Here is a 17,759-nt window from a genome sequence, read left to right as displayed (position 1 = left end):
CACTTTCCAGGCAGGTGCTTGTGCTGCTGAACTATATCCCCCACCAGACTTTATTTTCAGAACAGTTGTAGATTTATAGAAAAATTGAACAGGAAAGTACAGACAATTCCCAGCATTCCCAGTACTCTTTAACACAGATTGACCTCTTATTATCACCATACGTTACTGTTGGTTGTTATAGTAAACCAGTATTGTTACATTATTAGTAATGGAAATATATCATTTATTCACTTTTACTTAAAGTCCTTTTTCTATTTCAGAATCCTATCCAGGATACCACGTTACATTTAGTGGTCATGTCTCCTTAGGCTTCTGTTGGCTGCAGTAGTTTCTCACACTTTTTTTGTTTTTAGATGACTTTGACAGTTTCGAGGAATACTGGTCAAGTATGTTGTAGGATGCTCCTCTGTTTTAATTTAATTTAATTTATTTTTGCCTGATCAGAAAGGGTTAGGTTTTGGCAAGAAAATAGAAGTGCTATCATTGTCCCTAGTTGATGTGTCAGATCATTTAAAAAAAACTTCGGACTGTGTCATTTAATAGATACACACAATTTAACTTGGTGGTGGTCTTGAATCACTTGCACTTGGAGTCACATGTCACTTAACAATGGGAACATGTTCTGAGAAGTGTGTTCTTAGCCGATTTCATTGTTGTGCAAACATCACAGTGTATGCTAGCGCAGACCTAGATGGCATAGCTACTGCTACATCACCTACATGCACCTAGGCTATACGATGTTTACCAGTGGTGGCAAACCTGTGGTACACGTGCCACAGTGGGCATGCAGAGCCCTCTCTTTCAGCATGGGAGCCAACTTGCCCCAGCCAAGCTTTGAAGAACTATCAGCGTGCATATAACAGCAAAGATCACATTTTTTTCTAATTGTGCAGAAACACAGCAAATACAAACTTCACCTTTAAATGAAAACCTGTTTGTATCATTGAAAGCTCTGTTATTGTGTTTTTCATTTAAGACTGAAGATGTTAATGTAGTGTGAGGTTTAGTTTTTTTCTAAACTAAAACCTCAGTATTCAGGTTTGATTGCAGTGTTGGCCCTTCACCGTATGTAAGTGGGTTTGGGTTGCATTTTGCGCACTCAGTCTCTGAAAGGTTCGCTACCACTGGTATACACTGTACATTTTATCCATTGTGGACTGAAATGTTGTGCAGCACATGCCTGAATTTGTAAAACCTTGAGTGTGTCTACCTTTTCCTCGTGTGCCATCTTTAGGTTTTTAGGCCATTATAGACATTCACCTATACATAATATTTCTTCCTCTGTACTCTTCTAAATTATAAAATCTATAAGAAAAGCCTAAGTATAAAACAGCAATGCACTTTGATCACTAAAAATCATTTCCTTCTTTTATATAGCCATTAAATTTTATAGCCTTGGTATTTTCTAAGGACCCAAGGCTGGAGCACATGTACATACACATACGCACAAACACAAAGACATCTCAAGCAGGTTCAATTTTGGCGCTTAAATTCAGTTAAGAAAACTCATCAACACACTAATTGACAAAGACATAGTGCCTGGCTATTGATATGCTCAATATCTTTTTTATTAAAATACCGAAGAAAATGGAATTATAGAAATAAATTCAGTAGTTCTCAGTGTTCAAAACAAAAATATATTACCTAGATCATTGTGGACTTTTCACAAAATTTAAGAGCTATTTTATTGGCAGGTGAATGAAAATACTTTAATTTTAATAATTTGTACAATCTCCATAACAGGTTCTTCTTGCAAAACGAAAACTGGATGGCAAATTTTATGCTGTCAAAGTGTTACAGAAAAAAGTAGTTCTCAACAGAAAAGAGGTAAAATACAATAGCGATTGTTTTTCCTGAGTCCATTTTTTAAATTAACAAAATGGTTTTCTGATATTTAATGCAAATTGATACTTTGTCTTTTTTTCCAGCAAAAACATATTATGGCTGAACGTAATGTTCTCTTGAAAAATGTGAAACATCCATTTTTGGTTGGATTACATTATTCTTTTCAAACAAGTGAAAAGCTTTATTTTGTTCTGGATTTTGTTAATGGAGGGGAGGTGAGTTTTATAATTAGTGTTTTAATATTGATAATTATTACAAAACTAGCGTGAAGTAAAGATTTTCTTACAAGTTTTAAAATGACAGTGCATTATCAATAGCTGTTTGTGTAGTAGAAACAGTATTCAAGCAACTAGCTACAATGCAAGATATGGTGAAGTACAATATGAAAACTGTCAAATATACAGTACTGCTGGGAGGATTTATTTGTAAAAGAACCTTGGTACAAAGCTACAAACTTCATTGATAGATTTGTTACTAAGCTTTATAGCAATAATGACACCCTGAAATATTAGAATAAATCATGATTTATGATTCAGATGATTGTTTTAACAGTTACATATAAAACTTCAGCCTGTCATTTCTCAAATGTCCAAAATATTAATCAGTGAAATAATCCTCTAATAAAGAATCCTGTGGTGAAGTTAGTTGGGAAATGCTTCCTTGTATCACCAGCTTGGTAATTTATAATCTGTTTCAGCTTGTTCAAGACTTTGAGCGCAGCCTTAAACAAAGGATTTCTTAAAAGAAAAATGCTGTTTTTATCTCAGAGTCTCTGTTTTGTTTGAACCTAATTTATTAATATTCCTCAAAACTCTGATATAGAAGCATATTAAAATACACTTGAGGAAATGCTGTTACAGTAATTATAGTTAAGATGTGTTATATTAGGTATGTGTCCAGCACTTTGGCTTTTCATATTCTTTATCTTCACAAAAATCTTACAGAAGACTAACAACCCTAGGAACAGAGAAGCCAAGTAGCTCATGGAAGTCATGTACTGTAGTTAGTAATTACTGGATACGGGAATTGATCTTGGGCGTCAGGCAGGCTGATTCCAGAGTATAGGTACTGACCACTCCCATTTGTCTACTTTTCAACGCTCATATCTTTCTAATTTGTTTGGTCCTTGACTGTAAATGTCTAAAAATTATTTTAATTCTTAAAAATTGTCGTTCCTTTACAAAGAAATTTTCTCTCTTCTGAGAGTGGAGAGAAAAGAAAAATAAAATTTCAACATTTCTGTAGTACACTTAACTAGAACAGTTTCTATTCTGCAAATCTGAAAGATGATCAGACACCTACATCATTTCAGGACAAGCTTATAAAGAAAAATCTATTCAGCTCCCTACATAAGACAAAAGTCTCTCAAGACTCAGTATGGAGGCATGATTTTGAGTCCTTCAGAGATGCAGATGACCCTATATTGTTCCTACCTTGAAGGGGGTCATTTTATTTTGCATGTGTCTGAGTGCTAACAAGTTAAATTTGTTAGAATTTGTTGAGAGATCAGCACCTTGTTATGTTATATGCATTGTTTCAGTTAATCATCATAACTCAGAGATTAACACTCTTACTACTCCTACACTTTTTTCTCTCCCAGTGATGGAGATTAAACCCAGGGCCTTCACACTAAGCTGCATCCCCAGCCCGTTTTTTACTTTTTGTTTTTGAGACAGGATCTCACTAAGTTCTACTTCTTGGGGTTGAACTGCGATCCTCCTCTCAGGCTTCCATAGTGCTAGGACTACAGACTTATGCTACTTTCCCAGTTCTCAGTTTTCTTATCTATAAAATAGGTTAAGCCAGGCATAGTAGCAGATGCCTATAATCCCAGCACTCTGGGAGGCTGAAGCAGAAGGGTCAAAGTTGAAACCCAGCCTGGCCAATTTGATGAGTTAGCAGAAACCTACTGATTTGATACTGTCTCAAAATAAAAAGGCTGGGAATACGGCTCAGTGAGAGGGCCCTGGGTTCAATACCCACTACTAAAAAAAAATTTTTAAAGTTGAGACTCAGAGAGGTTCACTTTCTCAGTGTCACAATATTTTAGCGTCAGGCCAGGCCCTAGATTTAACTGAGACATTTTCACTGTAAAGCCCACTGTGTTTTTTTAAAGAGAATCTTGCTGTATTGCCCAGGCTGGCCTCAAACTTGAGATCTTTCACCCTGAGCCTCCTAAGCAAATGAGTTACTGGTGTGTACCCCATCCCTGGCTTATTAAGTACCACCTGTATCTTTGAAATGTTTGTGTAAGGTATCTAACTGTAGATAAGATCCTATTGCAAGTTTCCTATTTTATCTGTGGTCTCTTCATGTTGTTTTAGGACTTTGCTTCTGAGCCTTTTTTACCTAGTGGCTGCTTACAAACTGAGCTGCAGAGCTGGGAAGAGTGAATTTAAAAGATGCACTTGGCTAAGTAGATTGCGGTGATGGGTGGAGGAGTTGAGTGGGACAGGGAATAAAGATGAAGGGAAAGGATAGAGGGAAGCAGGATGAATACGGCTTAATTCTGTATTGGATCTTAAGTCCTATGCCTTAACCACTCGCCCATCCTGGGGACTACCATCCCACTTTATTGTTAACTGTTATTTTCCTGCTAATGTTCATACTTATATTTTAACCTTGACAAGATATTTTTGTTTCTTTTTTTTTTTTAGAGCAGAGTATCAACAAGTACGTTATATAATATGAAACAGATAAGCAAGGTTTTCTGAGCTTTAGTTTCCTCTTTATTTCTGACCTCAAAATTGTTGTATGGATTAAATAACACAAGTATGTAAGGTCTTTAGCACAGTGCCTTTTTATTTACTAAGCAATCAGTGTGAGCTATTTTTAGTGACATACTCAGATTTTTCATTTTAGGTTTTTTAGTGTTAATATATCAGCCAAATGTGGTTGGGAAATCAATAAAGAGAACATTGTAGTAGTGTGTAGTGTAGGCCACAACTAATAAAAGCAATGGTAAGAGTGAAAGGGGAGAAGTGCGGGTGCTAAGGAGTAGTGTGACCACTCTGGTGACTACAGAGAGGTTAAATGAATTACACACAGAAGAGATGAGCCAGAATTGGAACCCACGTCTGATTAGCTCTCAGTCCTTTTGGTGCACAGTGCCTTTTGCCTCTTCTGTGGCTTAGAGGGCTGGAGAAAATACAGTAGCAGTAATAAGTCTGTAAGAGAAGAAAAGGGTCTCTGTTTTAGACAAGTTAAATTTGATGACTTATAAAATACGAAAAAAAATCAGGCAATCAGTAGGTTTTTGAAGTAGAAGCCCCAGCTGGAGCTATGAGCTGGGGATGTCCATGTGGAAGACATCAACATACAGGTGGTGGTTAAAATCTTTGGGATGGATAGGTTACCTGGGAAAGGTATTTGGAGAAAAAATAGCAGTGGACCAAGGGTAGAAACTGTCATCGTTCTGGTGTCTAGAACCAGAAAAGATGACAGACGGGCCTCTCCCAGACAGGAGCAGAGCCAGGGAGACATTGTCCTAGAGCCCACAGGCCTAGTGCACACTTCCCTGAGGCAGGTACCTCAGTGGCCATAGGACTGGTTGTATGAAATAAATTAAGAATTAGAAGGTGTGAGAAATGGAGAGTCCGGCTGTTGTTCTTCCCAGCCAGTTGCTGCCACATTGAATTTAGGCCTCATGGGGCACTGTGAGACCTTTGTACTTTGGTACATACTTATCTCATATTCAGAAATAATCTCTACCTTTGTATTTATAGAACACATTTGTTTAATACCGTGTGTGAATGCTCCTAACATCTCCACTTGCCAAATTTTGCAGCTGTTTTTTCACTTACAAAGAGAACGGTCCTTTCCTGAACACAGAGCGAGATTTTATGCTGCTGAAATTGCCAGTGCATTGGGTTACTTGCACTCCATCAAAATAGTATACAGGTAAATTGCTGAAGTAGTATGTATAAGACTGTCTTTTTAATATTTTATTTCAAGTAATACTCAGGGTTTTCTTCTTTTTCTTTTCTTTTACTTTTATAGAGACTTGAAACCAGAAAATATTCTTTTGGATTCAATGGTAACTATTATCTTTTAAAAATCTCCTAGTACTGATTTTTGGTCTAAATGGTGGGGGAAGAAAAGCCTTAAGCTTCCATACTGCATGACTGCGTTTATATTTCATTCTCAAAATGACAAAACCACGGAGAACAAATGAGTGGTTGCAAGGAAACAGGGTCAAAGGAAGAGAGCACAAAGATAAAGGAGTAGCACAAGGAGTTCGTTTGTGATGAAGTAGCTCCCATTTAATGGTGGGTGTTACATGAATGTTGACTAGAACTACACCCCACATGGTGAAACTGAGTAAGGTTAGTAAACGGTGTTGTACCAATGTCAGTTTCCTTTTTGATATTGTACTGTGATGATACAAGATGTCAGCATTAAGGAAGCTGGGTGAGGGCACGTGGGACTGTATGTACTGTTTCTTAATTTTCTGTGGGTTTGTAATTATTTCAAAATAAAAAGGTTTTTAAGACTATCAGTTTGTGTCCATGTATTGTTTATCTTACTGTTCTTGTATTGTCAGGGACATGTTGTCTTAACAGATTTTGGGCTTTGTAAAGAAGGAATTGCTATCTCTGATACTACTACAACATTTTGTGGGACACCAGAGGTAAGAAATATGTCTTGTCATTATAGAATAATTTCTAGATGTAAATATGAAGTGTCCCATATACAAAATTGAAATAAGGAAAGTAGAATAAAAAGTGTCATTTCAGCTTTCAGCCAGCTGTACTTCTAGATAGTTAAAAGTTTACTGATAGTTGGTATTTTTCACTGCTATAGTGAAATAAACAACAGGGCCCTTTTGAATAATTTAAAAAGGGTAAGTTATCTTTATTTGTTTTTAATATTGAAAGTTTACCTTAGGCTTAGCATTTGACTATATTTCTAATCCTTTCTTAAAAAATCACAAATCAGGGGCTGGGGATTTAGCTCAGCGGCACAGCTCCTGCCTGGCACACACAACGTCATGAGTTGGATTCCCAGTACCAGAAAAAAACAAAAACAAAAAAACTCAAAAAATCACAAATCAGTAAAAATATCCTAAAATGTCAGAGGGGGAGGTACAGTTGTGGTGAAGATTGCACAATACTGTGCATGTGTTTGAAGATTGAACCCAGCCCATGATAATGTTTTCAATATGATGATGTCACTGGATCGGGTCCTAGGAGATTCCTTTAAAGAGTGAATGGAGACCTCAACTCATCCCTAGATGAGTTTGTTAACTCTTGTCACAGAAAAGCATGTCAGGATGTGTTAGTGTGAGGCATAAGCAAGCATATTAGGTGGAATTAGGAAGTCAGAGAAAATAGGGAATGGACTTAAGCTTGAGGAACTGAGGGGACCCAGCTCTGATAAAAAGGGTCAGACTGGCCTGTTAACAAATCATGCAACCAGCTTTTATGGATTTGCTGGAGTGGGCCGGTCTGCTTGCTCATTGTTTCGGTCTGGTTTGCAGGATGGCACTGGGGAAAGTCCTTATCGCTTAGGAGGGTAGTTCGGTCCCCTTGAGATGCTTAGGGTAGTTTGAGTTTTGTGGAGGCTCTGCTGGAACCCAAATGACCGTAGGTTTGCAGCACTGACTGTCTACCTCCGGGCACTTACTGGTAGTTGCGTGTCCCTGTAAATCTCTTACCTTGGTGTTCACAGTCTTACAGAGGGGTAAGATTGAGTTAGGTAAATTTAGAACTAATCATTCTTTGCAGCTTTTAGACACTCAGTAAATGATTAACGTGCCTATTCTCAGAGCTGAGCAAGGATCCGACCCAGTTTTAAGGTAGCAAATGAAGGTCAAGCATATTTCTTCTTGTTGTTGTTTTTGGGTACATTTTGGGCATCTGTAGGCTGCAATTAATGTTTACCAGTTCTTAGCAAAAGCTGGCTTTAGATCCCTGACTGCCTCAAAAGAAAGCACAAATCATACTTTGGATGAGTAATAGTAATATTTCTGTGCCTGTGGTGATCTCTGTGTCCTTAACACTGAAACTTTCTTAAATTTCTCAGTTATTCCTAAATGTTACCCTGAGTTGTACCGTTGCTGTTTCATTGTTTTCTACAGTACCTTGCACCTGAAGTAATCAGGAAACAGCCCTATGACAACACTGTGGATTGGTGGTGCCTTGGTGCTGTTCTGTATGAAATGCTGTATGGATTGGTATGCATTTCTGTTCTTTGATTACTATTCCAATACATTATCATTGATTTGGCACACAGTCTTTAAGATCTGAAGACACCTAGATAACACAAACGTCAGTAATCACCTGGTTAAATGAATCTAAAATCACATTAGAAATACATACAAGAAGAAAACCTTCTCGTTTTGTTACTAGTTTTTAAAAGTAGTACAATTATTCTCTGTCATACTTACAACTACGTAAGTTACCTGTTTTCAGTTTACCCACAACCTCTACCTAATTTGAAAAAGAAGGCGTTTATCAGCATGTTACTGTATTTCAAAAGATAATCCCCTTTGGCTTTTGATTTTCATTTTGTCTTTATAGGATTGAATCAGTGCACCAGTGCTCAGCTTTTTCTGTCACTGGAGATCTTCTGTTTTTTGCCTTAAAAACACCATGCCTTCAAGATTCCATGGGAAAAAAAAAAAAAAAAAAAGAGGGATGTTCACTGTGCAGTGGGTTGTTCCAGTTTTTATTAAGTAAAAACACATAAGACCAGCCAGAGCCTCCCGTTAAAATGAGGAACATTGTGTTATTCTATTGAGATAGTATCACTCCAACCCAAAGCAAACATTTTTGGCATATTCCTTTCTTTGTAAATAAATCACGTTTTTCTGTAGGCCTTTTGAAAATTTTGGAATAATTTCTTAGATTCCCTTTGTGATTCCATAAGTATCCGGAAACTTTGTGCTAGGAGCCACCCTGTAATCTGAGGTTGCTGCCAGTACTGATTCTAAATGCTACTGGTGTGTCAGTTCAGACCTGAAGTAGTAATATGCATGTTTTTCCTGCAAAGTATGGAGCTGTCCCTGAAGTTTAGCACATGAGATCAATTTTAGAGCATTTGTTTCATATCATTAATTTTGCATGATAGATTCCTATGAAAGCCAATACTGTCTCTTCCCTGAACTATGATCACCTTATAAAAAGAGCTACCTTTTTAGTAATGCTAATGATTTAGAACAGTGGACAACCACTTTATATCTTACTTTCTTCAGGCACTGAGTATTTACATTTGTTTCAGAATTCTTTGTATTTTAGAGGATTTTGAAAGTATAAAATAGTTATTTTAAAAAGTAAAGTTTTTTCTTATGAAAAAGAAAGGGAAAGTGACAGGCCTGTAAAATTTCCTTAGCACTAAAAATTATTTTTACTTCAAAACTTTCTAACTAACGATTAACTGGCCAGTGTTGATGTTGAAGCTACCCCGCCCCCCAGTGTTTCGGCTATGACAGTAGCATTTTTAGTTATGCAAAGTACTCTCATGATACTTTCACTGACACAAGTACTTAGGATGGAGTATTGTCTTTGGGTCTTTTATCTTTTCTAGATACCTTTGCTTTAATGCATTTAGTCCCAAATCTCAAAAAGTTAATGTTTCATTTGTCTTGAAACTATGTTTGCAGTGATTCTATCATTATACCTATGATAAGGTTGATGGTTGTTTTTTCTAAAACACACTTTTACAAGTTGTTTGCAGCTTAGCACCTGTTTACAAGGTGCTGTTGAACAAACCTTCATTCACTCAGTGAACATTTATTAAACTCTACCATGTGCCAGGTAAAGGTCCCTCTCCATTGTGAGGCCACACTGCAGGTCTGCACGTCCCAAGAGGGCAAATCCCGATCTAACTGTTCTAAAACCGTTTTGGCATAATTCACTTACTACTGAATTTCTTTATTTCGCTTTTTTCTTTTTCAGCCACCTTTTTACTGCCGAGATGTTGCCGAAATGTACGATAATATTCTTCACAAGCCCCTAAATTTGAGGCCAGGAGTGAGCCTCACAGCCTGGTCTATTCTGGAAGAACTCTTAGAAAAAGACAGGCAAAATCGACTTGGTGCCAAAGAAGACTTTGTATGTAGCACGTTTCCCAGTTCCAGCTTTATTTAAGCTTACTTAAAATTTGGAGACAAATCCTTATTGTATAAGATATTTACTGGGATGGATATAGCTATTAAGGGGTAGCACAACTGAAAAACTCGTCACCTCAGTTTTCACTAGTGTTTAAAACTATACAGTGTTTAAAGCATTTTCACTTGTAATTTTTCATTTAATGAAAAAATTTACACCCCACATCCAGCTTTCACATCATTTGGTTTTTATTTATAGCAGTTTCCTCTCCCTAAAAAAAAAGTTGTGTAGTATATATTAACTCCCTAAATTTTTTCAATTTAATTTTTATTGCTAAATAATAACATTTCCGTGAAATTTTAATGCAAAGACTAACCAACTAGTAAGTTTTTTTTAGGGTTTGGGGTTATATAAGCTTTAAAAGTTTAATGAGAATTTTTAAGTGCCTCTTGTCTGCATGAAGTACTGCCTTTTGCCTCAAACTAATATTAAATCACTGTTCTTATTTTTGCTTTTGTTTTTTTCTTTTTGGTTTTTCTCCGGTACCAGGAACCGAACTCATGACCTTGCGCTTGCCAGGCAGGCGCTTTGCCACTGAGCTAAATCCCCAGCCCCTTTTGCTTTTGTTTTTGAGAATTTGGTAACATTTCTTTGAGACGGTTATGGAGTGTGATTTTTTTTTGTTTTTTTAAAATCAGGGTAATTTGCTACTACGTTACTAGTACTACTCCACCGTTTTCCTACTGCCCTCACTCTTCAGTTGGGCAGGTAACTCGGCCAGCAGTTTCCTATTCAGGGTGCTAATATTTCACACCTCCTTGTCCTTTCATTGAATTCACTCTCAGAAATTGAATAAATCCAAGAGTCACATCCTGGGCTGCAGTACAGTGCTGCAGAAAGCAACATCTGGGCATAATGGAAGAACCAGAGCATCATAGTCACGAGCCTCTGAGTTTCTTCCTTCAGCTTACTCTGCTACACTCTGTGTTAACTGTTTCAGACCTCCTCTCCAAACTTGCAAGTTCCTTTTGGGTTTTCCTTTTACTTTTTTAAAATAGGATTTCGTTAATACACTGGTGCTCAACTTTTTCTGTTACTAGAGATCACCCTATGTTCCCTTTCCTGAAAGCACTACATCTCAAAGATTCATTTTCTAAAAGGTGATGCTTATTATACTATGCAGACTTACTTCCCCGGTTTTTACTAAAGATACACGAGGCCAGCCCAAACCTCTGATTAACTTGAGGAAAGTTACATTACTTAATGTTACAGTTACATTACTTAAGGACATTAATTAATGCTGTTCCAACTCCAAAGAACTTAACATTTTAGTTTACATACCTACAGAAGAATAAATGTTGACTGGATTTATAGGTTATTGGTAGAGCACTTGCCATAGCATATGCAAGGCCTTAGGTTCAATCTTTATTTTTTTATTAGTACATGATTACATTCCTCATGGGGTATTAATGCATGTACATATTAAAATCTTAATTATTTTTTCATTCCTTTCCTGACTGTACTCTCCCCTATCTCTTCATCTCCTTTCCTTTAACAAAAGCTCTCCCTCCCTATTTTCTATTATCTTTTATTTTGTTCTTTGTTTATATTTGGGGTTTCTCATATGAGAGAAACCATGTGATATTTAAGCTTATAGTCTGATTTATTTCACTTACGGTCTCAGGGTGCATCCATTTTCCCATAAATGGTTCAAGTTTATCCTTCTTTGTAGTGAAGTAATTGTCTTTTCAAAGGTTTGTTGATAGTCTTTAATGATTTTACCACATGAATGACCTACATACATATCTAAAAGAATTATTGAGAGGCATAGTGGCAGTGCTTTGGCCTATAAGATTCTTTGGTATTTAATATATTCTTCATCATTAATAGATTTCTTTTAATATTCTAGCTTGAAATTCAGAATCATCCTTTTTTTGAATCACTCAGTTGGACTGACCTTGTACAAAAGAGGATTCCGCCACCCTTTAATCCTAATGTGGTAAGTGTATACCCAAATCTTCCTAAAAATAATGGACATAGAACTTTGGACTCATTATACTTTGGAAAATAGATCTCAAAATCTAACCTGAATGAAATGATATTGTTATGTATTTGTGAAATATGTCACTTGGTGAAATATATACTTCTGGATGATATAATAACTTCAAGATGACCGATAAGGTAATAGTTAGGTTAGGATGGTGAAAATATCTTCCAGCTCCGTAATTGTGAAATGTTTTCTTTGGAGCATGCATAAAAAAGGGATGAGCTCAGTAAGTAAAGATGCAGATAATCATTTTTATACATAAATAAGTAAACATTTAATGTAACATTTTTTTTCCTAGATTAATGTAAAACCAGATACAAGCAAACATTGCTAACATAAATGGTTACTTTTTTGGAAAATTATAAGATTACATTATAAAAATGTTTATGTTAGCTAGGCTTGTTTTAAAAAATTGTCTTGGAGATGTTTTACAGAATTACTGATACTAAAGGAACGTTTTTTTAGTTAGAGCAGGATGTGAAAATCACCTCAGAAAGTAAATGTCATTTACTCTACTCACGCTTTGTTAAAAAGTTTCTGTGCGCAGCTCATGTCTAATATTAATAGGTATGATATTTTATACCTACAAACGTAATAATATTTGTAAACTAATTTATTTTGTGTAGTCCAGAAGTATAGTTTCAGAAATGACTTACCTATTTAGGGACACTTTTATCTGAGTTTCTAGAATTTGTACTGGCTGACTGTATTTATAGAGGAGGAAACAAGCTAATATAGAGCTAAGGCAATTTATATAAACAGCCAGATTTCAGGAAGTCCTGTGTGTTAGCTTTCTCATCACTTGGACAAAATACCTGACACCTGCAACTTAGAGGAGAAGTTTATGTTGGCTCACAGTTTAGAGGATTTAGTCTGTAGCTGGTTGGCTTCAAGGCAGAGACAGCATGGCCAAGGGGTATGGTGGAGGAAACTGGGAACAAAGATACACCCTTTCGGTCATGCCTCCAGTGACCTACTGCAACCAGACCCCACCTTCTAACACATGAGATTTCTGGGGGCATTATATAGATCAGAACTATAACACCATGCTTCTGGAATTACATGTAAAAATTTTATGAGATGGAAATTTTACTTTTTGGCCATGCTGAGGAGTAAGCCCAGGGCTTTGTGCACTTTAGGCAGGCACTCTACCAACTGAACTACCCATCCATCCTGGATAACATTTTAATTAAATTTCTTTTTAATGCTAAACTGTTTAATACTATAATTTCTAGAATTCTTGTCCTCTGTAAGGGCGTTTCTTGGGTGGAAGGACCTAGCATTCTGGGTTTCCCTGTCTCCTGCTCAGTTTATAGATATACAAGGCTAATATCCTTGATTTACAATCTCTGCCTGGAATCCAGATCTGTTCACTTCAGTTAGACTCATGTCCTGAACATTTTAGGATTCCTTTCTCTGTAGGACAGAAATAACCTAAAATAAATAACCTGGAGATTCAAGGACCATCTTTACAAATGAATCACTTGAATTTGTATCACAGTTTTTATACGTAAACACAGTAAAAGAGGAAAATCCACTAGCTTATATCAGATTCAGAAAGAACCACTGCTTTGAGCCTCAGTATCCACCTTACTCTACTTCCTGTGTACCTGGTTCCCTTGGTTCTCCACAGCCAAGGATGCTCTAAATAAGTGTTTCACGACCTTCTCTGTAGCCCAGCAAGAGTTACCTTCACAGTTCTACTTACAAGCCCTCCCTTCCTCCATCAGAAGTCTCCACCCATCCAGAACTGAGACTGCACAGGCAGGCATTTATGGAAGCCCAGATGAAAAATGCTATTCTGAAAACCCTAGTCCTGTTTCTGAACATCAGCTTGGTGATGGATAGAGAAAAAGGAGATTAATGGCAGAATCTCAGGTTCAGATTAGCTTAGGTCATGCTACTATGATGCTAGCTGGCCTTTCTCACCATTTGTGTCTCTTCTCTACACCCAGCAGTAAGAACCTTACTTGTTAGAACAGATAACTTCACCTAAATAATAAAAATTAGGAAAGGCAGAAAAATGAAATAGGAAAACACCTAAACTTGCTAGGAAAAGAGTGTACAAAGTCACAAAGATTTTAATGAAGGAACTGAGTTAATGATAGAAAAGCTAAAGTGAATAATACTATGCCTTTGATGTTCTAGGCTGGACCAGATGATATCAGGAACTTTGACACAGTATTTACAGAGGAAACAGTTCCATATTCTGTATGTGTGTCTTCTGACTACTCTATCGTGAATGCTAGTGTACTGGAGGCAGATGATGCATTTGTTGGTTTCTCTTACGCACCTCCTTCAGAAGACTTATTTTCATGAACAGTTTGCAACTCAGAAACCATCAAGCAAATACAAGCCTCCAGATGGGACTAAAACTCCTGTTTGTGTGAATATATTCAAATATGTATAACAGTGCCTCATTTTTATATGTAATGTTCAAAACTATGAAAAATGTATTTTCTGCTGTATGCAAGGAAATAGGGCATTTCATGGAGCTGTGTTTTGAATTAAAATTTGTATTCTTGTTTACTAAGCTTATTTTTAACAAAATTTGAAAGCTGTTATTCTTAGCTTTAACCTATTTTTAAAAAACTTTTCTGCTGTTGACTGTTTCCTTCTTAAGTTTACACTAACATATTCAAGATAGACTTTTTCAACAGTCTGTTTCAGTTCACTTAACATACATTAATACCTTTGTAACTCTACTATGACTTGTGTTATTGTGTCAGAACTATGCAATTGGTACATAGTTGTTTAAGAAGAAGCTATCTTTCCATGGTAAATCACTGTTTGAAATAAAAGGTCTTGGTGTAGGATTAAAGTGCAAAAAGTATGTTAACATATTGGCTGCTAGTTAACACTGAATAACCATTCGTTTTGCAGATAAGTAACAAAAGGAAATCTTTTGCTTTTGAAATACAAGTTCAAATCTGTGATTTCCAGCCAAGTGTGGTGACACACACCTATAATTCCAGCCCTAGAGGCTGAGGCAGGAGGATAACCATGAATTCAAAGCCACTCTGGGCTACATAGTGAGTTCATGACCAGCTTGAACTATATAGTGAGACCCTGTCTCAAAAAATAAAAATAAAAAATAAAACATAAAATTGTGATTTTTTTTTCAGTCTAGAAAAAAAGGAAAAAGTTAATAGTTAGAAATTTAAGACTTCCCAAAGAGTTGAAGGGTAATAAAGTACGGCTGGATTTTTTTTTAAGGTGGGGCCAAAAATAATGTCTCTGTGTTATATATTTATATTACAAATATATCCTATTTATGTTCCTTTTGGTGTTTTGAATGTTTAATGCACTGTTAAGTAGGTCTAAATTTGATTTGTTTATGCAAATAGCTATTTCAAAACTAATTGGTTGGGAAAAATAAGTAGATCTCTCTAGAATATTTACCTAATTGAGAATGTAAAAGTAAAACAACAAATCTGGGTCAGTGTAGAACAGTTTCACTATAACAGAAGTTAAATATAATTTGTGCAGTTTCATAATCAGTATTTGGGGTTGAGGGTCTGGGGCTCAAACCCAGGGCCTTGCACATGCAAAGCGTGCATGCGCTCTACCACTAAATTATAACCCCAGTCCCTCAGTATTTTTGTGTGTCTTAGAAAAAGTATAGGAAACTGATCTTAGAAATTATAACATGCCAATTAACTTGCACCTTTTCAGATCATGTAGGAAATAGTAGTATAAAGGTTTGATAAGCCAGTTTAGATGCTCTAAGAACAAACTTCCCTTCTACGTATTTGCTTGAAAGAAGTCACCAAAGCATTTCTCACCAATACCCTTTGACTTAAAAATACTCCTCAGGATTGGGAAGGAAGGGGGTACTCTTGTTCAATTAATATTTACATCTAGTACACTGAATCTTCCTTTAGAGGTAAGACTTTAGTATCTACACTGTAAATACTTGATTTGGTAATAATGTAAGTTCTGCTTTTAATCAAAGCTCTTTGTTCATTATAAAACCAAGATAAAGATTGTAGCTTCTTGTATGAGTCTTTTTTTTTACTCACATACTCCTTAAACTGCCAGAAATTAAAGTGCAATATTGTTTTAAGAACAAATTTAAGTTAGAATTTTGATATTTCTTGGATCATAAATACAGATCTATATAGTATAATAAAATTAGCAAAAAAGATTAATGATCATCAAATTGCCTGTCATTTGAAATTAAAATTAGTAGTAGTTACAGTAGTCATTACAAAATAAATTACATGTTTAAGGGGAAAAGGCATGAGATTGTAACAAAATGTTTGGACCAATTGTTAGATTATCATAGGCTAACATGTATTATTTGGGAACAGAATTTCTTCCAAGTTTCAAATTTATCTCTTCTATCATAGCATAAGTCTTTCAGAAAACTGTATGGCCCTTGAATAGTTGACCTAATTCATGGTATTTACCAAAAATAAAGCTGTAAATGAAGACTTTTAATTACTCATACATGTGGTTTGGAAGTTAGTTCTGTTCTTGAAGTGGGATTCTTGCCACTTTAAAGGAAGTTGTTACTGACACTGGTTTTTACACATTATTCCATTCCCAGTGTGGGTAACAGTATGGTGGGGACCCTTTTTTCATAGGTGGAGCTTCTCATTATGTCCTTGCTAATTTTCTGGGTTCTCTTAAGAGCACTAATCCATTCACCTCCCAGAAGCTCTACCTTGCAGTACTATTGAGGATTAGATTGTGGCATGAATCATGTGAGGCACAAACTTTCAGAGCATAGGATTATGAAAACCTGAAGTGCACATAAGAGTTTCAGGTGGCTTGAGTATCTTGAAGTGATATGCCAATTTTGGTGTGTAAATGAGATTAACAGGGACATGGTAGGGAGTATTACGTAGCTTTATCAAATGTAAAAAGATTCTTGTATATAAAAATATTGGGGTTCATTGCCACTTTACTAAAATAATATTAAGAGAAATTGCTTGTAATTTTCATGATAGCATTTCAATTGGAGACTTATTTATGTAGCATTTTTGGTACCTTGTGAATACTATGTAATGATCCTTTTGTAATTCTTTAAACATAATCCTTACAAGCTAAAAAGACCCCTACACAAAAATATCTCTCACTTCATTACTTTGTATTCCTGTTTGTATGAAAGTAATGAAAAGAAAAATTATTAAACTTGCTTAGTGTATTTTTAAATAATTTACTCATTGAAACAATTTAAAGCAGTTGTACACAAAGAAAAAAGCCAGTAGAGAATTATAAATTGGGAATGATTTATAGTGATTAAGTGGCTAGAGTCCTACAAATGAAGAGCAATTTGTTTTTATATATTGGACTGAATATGATGGGTCACCATTGTTGAATATTAAGAGAATTGATGTATGAATATTAAGGAATAATACAAACACATATCATTCTTCAAACCTTGTTACTTGAAAAACCAGACACATCTTGATAATCTTGCATTCAAGTGCAGTTTGTAAATGTTTACTATAAATTTTTTGTGGAAATGTATCTCAGGTTCATCTTTATTGGATTTTTTTTCCCAGTTTTTTCTACAGAGTAGTTCATGTAGCTTTGTTGTGCTGAATTTTCTCTAATGAGTCAGAGGTAGTAAATACAAAAATTCCATTTGAAGGTCTGGGGATGTCGCTCAGTCCTAGAGCTCTTGCCTAGCATATGCGAGGCCCTGGATTCATTCACCAGCATTGAAAATCAGTGATACGTTGACCTTGAACACTAACAGCTACCTTTCCCCTCTAGAACTGGGGACTGAGCCCAAGGCCTCGCCAGGTCTGCCGGCCCAGTGCTGTCGCGGGGGTGCGGAGCGCCTGTCCCGGCGGCCCCTGCGC

The 17,759-nt window shown here is 36.1% G+C and overlaps 1 protein-coding gene across 5 annotated transcripts in view; it reads left to right on the top strand.

Moving 5' to 3' along the window:
* Window positions 1-14,782, top strand: part of Sgk3 (serum/glucocorticoid regulated kinase family, member 3) — a 115,843-nt gene extending 101,061 nt beyond the window's left edge. For all 5 annotated transcript variants that reach the window (XM_005392143.2, XM_013518178.1, XM_013518177.1 and 2 more), the window contains 9 exons: window positions 1,744-1,827; window positions 1,929-2,060; window positions 5,633-5,745; window positions 5,845-5,881; window positions 6,389-6,475; window positions 7,925-8,020; window positions 9,744-9,899; window positions 11,806-11,895; window positions 14,092-14,782. In XM_005392143.2, coding sequence (XP_005392200.1) covers window positions 1,744-1,827; window positions 1,929-2,060; window positions 5,633-5,745; window positions 5,845-5,881; window positions 6,389-6,475; window positions 7,925-8,020; window positions 9,744-9,899; window positions 11,806-11,895; window positions 14,092-14,262 — 966 coding nt within the window. In that variant the 3' untranslated portion in view covers window positions 14,263-14,782. The remainder of the gene's footprint in view (window positions 1-1,743; window positions 1,828-1,928; window positions 2,061-5,632; window positions 5,746-5,844; window positions 5,882-6,388; window positions 6,476-7,924; window positions 8,021-9,743; window positions 9,900-11,805; window positions 11,896-14,091) is intronic.
* Window positions 14,783-17,759: the final 2,977 nt, after the last annotated feature.

This window comes from Chinchilla lanigera, unplaced genomic scaffold (assembly GCF_000276665.1).
Source record: "Chinchilla lanigera isolate Chin_1 unplaced genomic scaffold, ChiLan1.0 scaffold00043, whole genome shotgun sequence".
Taxonomy (NCBI): domain Eukaryota; kingdom Metazoa; phylum Chordata; class Mammalia; order Rodentia; family Chinchillidae; genus Chinchilla; species Chinchilla lanigera.
Note: the sequence above shows the minus strand (reverse complement) of the source record. Positions and strands in the feature narration are given on the sequence as shown.